Genomic DNA, 5,821 nt, shown 5'->3' on the forward strand with positions numbered 1-5,821 from the left:
AAAAAAAAACGTTATTTTCAATAATATAGTAAATTATAAGTGAAGGTTTTGAAGATGAATTAAAATTATTGAGTTAAAAAGATAATGTAAAAAATTTAAAAAGCAAGAAAAAAAAAATAAATAAATAAAACAAAGAAAAGGGTTGGGACAGGGTGCATTGAATTGCAATTAGTCATAAAGACCTTTCTCACCGTCCAATAATGCTCACGAGACCACACAAATGATGGACACGTGGCAAGCCGGGATTGGATAATGTGTTCCTCGGTACGTGAGGGAGACGGATTATAGCAAGTGGTTAGTGCACGCCGGAATCTTTTTTGGCGGGTTGAATTAGTCCAAGTTGCGTGATTTTCAAGTTTTATTTTCTTTTAAATTTAAATTTTATTTTTCTTTTGTTTGAGATAATAATAATAATAATAATAATAATAATAATAATAATAATAATAAAAAAAAAAATTGTGGTAATTGGACTGACCAATGTTTGAGAAAATAAATTGAGGCAATCGAGAGAGTGGAATTAGGCTTTGAATTAATTAATTACGTGGCTCTTATTTCCACACATTTTTATTGCTTAATTAATTTACTAAACACACATTTGGAAATAAATCTCTTTTTATTCCTTAATGAAAATTAAAATTAAAATATTTATCACACGCAAAAAATCAAATAAAATTATATTAAATAGTTACCAATAGAATATCAATTTTAAAAATTTAAAAATAAAAAAAAAAAAGAAAAGAAAAACATTAAACATGCAATTACGCAAGCAATTACGTTTTTTTATATATTTATATTTAAATTAATATTTATTTTTTAATTTATTTCTTATTGGTATTTATTGATGATGTGGTTCGTAATTCGTAGATGCAAAACTATATATTATAAAAATAATTTTGCAACTACCGATATGATTGGATTGCAAAGGATACGTACCAACCAAAACTTCCAAAATTTGATTCTTGGAGAATGGAGTTGGAGGCATCATATATTATAAAATAATACTTATTATTATTTTATTTTATTTTATTTTATTTTTTACAAATTTCAATAATCTAATTAAATTCTTTTAACGACCGTTCAAATTTGACATCGTAGTCAAATTGTTGTATTAAATTATAAGTCAAAGTTGATGAATAAGTTTGGATATGAGATGTCAAAATATTAGGATATGAAATGTGAGATCTCACGTAAGTGGGAGGGACACAATACATAACAATCCAAAATAAGTAGTGGGTTTGAGCTGTTACAAATAGTATGAGAGACAGACACGAGTCGATGTGCCAATGAGGACGCTGGGCTCTCAAGGGAGTGGATTGTGAGATCCCACATCGATTGAAGAGGAGGATGGAGCATGTCTTATGAAAGTATGAAAACTTATCCCGAACAGATGCGTAATGAATCAAAGCGGACAGTATCTACTAGATAAGATATATAAGTCCTATCCGAGCCTAACTTATAGGTAAATGTCCGTTTCGTTTTGTATTTTTCTCGGTGGTTTAATTCATACCCTTTACTTTATTATTTATCAAGTTATTCCAAAAAAAATTAGGTCACAAATCATATTATTAAAACCATGTTTTTAATAATTTATTTTCACTTTTATTTATTTAATTATTAAAAAAAAAAAAAAAAAAAAAAAAAAAAAAAAAAAAAAAAAAAAAANGGAACGCCCCAAGAGCCGTAACGGAACGCATGTCGGTGGAAATCCCATGGGAACCCTCGGAGACGTAACTTAACTTGATTTTGACTAATGCCCTTTATTACACAAGAATGAGGGTAGAATCGTCATAATGGAAAAAAAATTTGAGAGTGGGACCCACTCCTACATGTCCACTCATGCTGTCGCGTGTCTTCTCTTGCTTAGTCAAACTATACATTGGTTTAGGGGTTTAAATTAAATTAATTTTTTTTAAAATTGAAAAATAAAAAAAAAGCATCTTTTATTCTAAAAGTTCCTCCTTAATTGCAATAAATTACAGCTTTACCATCTATTTATTTATTTATTTCGTATTTTTACTTTCCTTATAAATTCCTTTAAAAAAAAGTAAATGCGACTTCTCCCCAACAATAGATGGAGAGTTGACTTTATAAGATATTAATCTCAGGTTATTTAAATTAATGTGTTATAAAGTCTAGTGCAGAAATTAAATTAAATTAATTAGCTACAGAATTCTCGCTCATTTAGTGAATGAATGGGATAATTTTAAAATATAAAATAGAGGTTTTTGTTAATAATAATAATGACGTAATAAATGGGTTGGAAGGAAGAGCAGGGTATGCCAGCCAGAGTTGACTAGAGTTGACATGGATTCCTCAATTAGTAGTGTGATTAATGAGAGGCTAATACTGGATTTGACTAGTCAAATCCAGTAAAGAGCCGCCCAATAAGAAAGCGAGTGCATTAGGAGTAGGTTTAGATGGTGCGCAGTGTATCAAACCTCCTTCAACACAAATTTACTGTGAGTGTGAGGTCCGTTAAATTTGACTTTGTGGAGGAAATTTTTTTAAATTTTACTTTTAACTCTATCCACCGCCGCCTCGACGGTGGCAGAGTACCGGAGAATTCTCTCTTCTTTATCTTCTCTGCGTACATACTGGACCGGACTGTACACAGTCGCCGGCACCCGCCGCCGTTGGAGGGCATACCAGCCGACTTCTGGAAAGGAGAAAGAAGAAAGAAAGTCGACGGGGAAGAAGTGGGACCCATTTCCGCCTTTTCCCGTGTTTTTATTTTTCGTGGGTTTGTTCAATAATTTAAGATCGGAAAGACGAAGAAGAGAAAAAAAAGCCGACGCAAGATCATCAAATTCGTNTTCAGAGCTCGAAAGCCAAAATCCAAAGCCTCCATTTCCATTTCCCAATTCCTTCATTCATTCATTCATTTTCGCTCTGTTTTCTCTGATTTGCAGAGAGAATCCAGAGGACGAAGAACGCCAAAATCAGAGATACCAGTTCCTTAAGCTTTTTTTTTTTTCATTTTTTATAGTTTTCCCTTTGGAAAATTCCAATCCATATCCTGTTTCTGTCTTCTCTTATCCATTATTTAAGTAAGTTCCCCTTCTCACATTCTTTTTTATTGTTCATGTTCTTATGATTTCCTCTCATCCCATCTACTATTTTGTTTTCTCCTTGCTTGTTTCCAATTAGTACATAATTTAATTGTGATTATACCCTTGTTCTAACCAGATCTCTCCATTGATTTTCGCTATTGAGAAGATGGGTAGATTTTGATTTCTTGGTTTCTTCAATTGTTATTGGATTTTTCTGGGCTCTATACAGATTTTTGAGATCTGTTTTGTTTCATTTTTTATTTCATTTGAAGCGTGCAGCCGCAAGCTTGTCAGTTCATCCTCTCTGTTCGTGTTTTTTGTTTCCCCCAATTGTTGGTGTTTTGATTTCTGGGTCCAGTTTTTCGGCATTGTGTTATTGATTATTTATTACAATTGAGATTATGGGTTTGGTGAATTCAGTGCGAGAATTTTTCATTTGTTTATTAGTTAATACTTCAAAAGTTCCTGGAATTTTTAGATAATTTTTTTACCCATCTCGGCAGCCATAGCTCTCTCTCGGTTATTTCACGATCTGGGTTTCAAAAGTTAGGTTTCTAAATCTGTGGGTTTCTTTTCTTTTTGACTAGGAAAGAGAAGGCAACATCGGATCGGATTGGTATTCTGAAATTTCTCCGTTTTTATTGGTTGCATCTGAGAGAGATATGTTGGAGGATCGCTCCTTCCTGGCGTCGAGGGTGTTCTCAAGCTCTTGCCCGCACGAAACTCAGTGGCCTTGCTTTAACTTAACTTATCGCCTCGAGGCCGGAATGGGAAACGGTAAGCGCCCATCAGATCATGATGCTGATGAACTTCATAGAAACGTCAGGCCTCGATCTTCATGGGATTCTAGCGACAGTTCTGATTCGGGCTCTCTAATCTCTTCCATTGGCAGAGACAACTCTATTAACTGCTTAATTCGCTGCTCCAGGTCGGATTATGGTTCTCTAGCATCGTTGAATCGAAGTTTTCGCTCGTTAATTCGTTCCGGGGAGCTTTACAAACTGAGGCGTTTGAATGATGTGATTGAACATTGGGTTTATTTCTCTTGTCATCTTCTTGAATGGGAAGCTTTCGATCCAATTCAGCGCAGATGGATGCATCTGCCCAGAATGGATTCTAATGAATGCTTCATGTGTTCTGATAAGGAATCCTTAGGAGTGGGGACTGACCTTCTTGTTTTTGGTAAGGATTTGAATTCCCATGTCACGTATAGATACAGTATTTTGACAAATTCCTGGTGTCCTGGGGTTAGTATGAATGACCCCAGATGCTTGTTTGGGTCTGCTAGCAGAGGAGAGATAGCAATTCTAGCAGGTGGGTGTGATTCAAATGGCAACATACTCAGCTCAGCTGAGCTCTACAACTCCGAGACTAAAACATGGGTGACCCTTCCAAATATGACCAAACCCAGAAAGCTTTGTTCTGGGGTTTTCATGGACAAGAAATTCTACGTCATTGGTGGAGTGGGAGGAAGTGAAGCTAAGGTTCTTACATGCGGTGAAGAGTACGATTTAGACACTGGAAAATGGACTGAAATCCCCAACATGTCGCCTGGGCGTAGCGCTGCAGCTAGGGAGGGTGATATGCCAGCAGCAGCTGAAGCGCCCCCTCTTCTTGCTGTGGTGAATGATGAACTCTATGCTGCAGATCACGCTGAGATGGAGGTTAGGAAGTATGACAAAGAGAGAAGGACATGGTATACTGTTGGGAGGTTGCCTGAACGAGCTGTATCAACGAATGGTTGGGGGCTTGCGTTTAGAGCATGTGGAGATAGGCTGATTGTAATTGGTGGACCGAGGGCTATGGGGGAAGGGTATATAGAGCTGAACTCATGGGTGCCAAGTGAAGGCCCTCCAAGGTGGGATTTGCTTGCGAGGAAGCTATCTGCTAGCTTTGTGTATAACTGTGCTGTGATGGGATGCTAAAACCAAGCAAACCACACCAAACCAAACCACTGCTGAAGATGGGTTTGTTCTTCTTTGTTCTTCATCTTCTTCTTGTTCTACAGATGATATATATTGTAGGTGATGAGTTATTTCCCATGCTCTCTTTACATATTTTCAACCATTGCTTAGGGAGGTGTGGGGAGAGGAGTTGATTTTACTCGAAATTTTTTCATGGAAGAATAGTTTATATATATATATATATATATATATATCATTGATTCTCATTCATTCTTCCATTGAAACTGCATCCCCAATTACTGGGTTTCGATTGATTTGTTGTTTAGAACACTTATAGTTCCCAATAATTTGAACATTCATAGCTCACTGAGTGGACATTTCTGCATGAACTTTACTTACCACTCTGCTATCTGTGTTGAAGAAATGAAATGAACTTGCACGCTGTCAGAACCCAAGTTCACTGTTAGTGGATATTGTTCGTTTTAGTCCGTTCAAGCACACCACTAGCAGATATTGTTAGCTTTGGTCTGATACGTATCGTCGTCAGCCTCGCAGTTTTAAAACATGTCTAATAGAGAGAGTTTTATACTCTATTGTAAGAAATGATCGGTTCTCTACTCCAACTGATGTGGGAGATTCCCTTGGCTCTGGTTTGAGTAGAGCTAAACCTTCTCCGTAGTAGATGTGTTTTAAAATTGTGAGACTGACGTGGATATGTAATAAGTTAAAAGGACAATATCAGTGGATTTGTAATACCAATAATTAAGCTTCAAATTAAAAATTAATAATTAAATATAAAATAAGGGTAAAAGAGGCAAAAGCAGCCCAAAATAGGCAATTTCTGTATTGGGCCTGCGAGAACATTGG

The 5,821-nt window shown here is 35.9% G+C and overlaps 1 protein-coding gene across 1 annotated transcript; it reads left to right on the plus strand.

Annotated features, from left to right (window-relative positions):
* Positions 1–2,810: 2,810 nt before the first annotated feature.
* Positions 2,811–5,340, plus strand: LOC111801525 (F-box/kelch-repeat protein SKIP11-like). The gene is made up of 2 exons (XM_023685546.1): positions 2,811–3,047; positions 3,638–5,340. The coding sequence occupies exon 2, from the start codon at positions 3,713–3,715 to the stop codon at positions 4,973–4,975; it is 1,263 nt and encodes a 420-aa protein (XP_023541314.1). The 5' UTR covers positions 2,811–3,047; positions 3,638–3,712; the 3' UTR covers positions 4,976–5,340.
* Positions 5,341–5,821: the final 481 nt, after the last annotated feature.

The sequence above is a fragment of the Cucurbita pepo genome, chromosome LG09 (genome assembly GCF_002806865.2).
Source record: "Cucurbita pepo subsp. pepo cultivar mu-cu-16 chromosome LG09, ASM280686v2, whole genome shotgun sequence".
NCBI classification, from domain to species: Eukaryota; Viridiplantae; Streptophyta; class Magnoliopsida; order Cucurbitales; family Cucurbitaceae; genus Cucurbita; species Cucurbita pepo.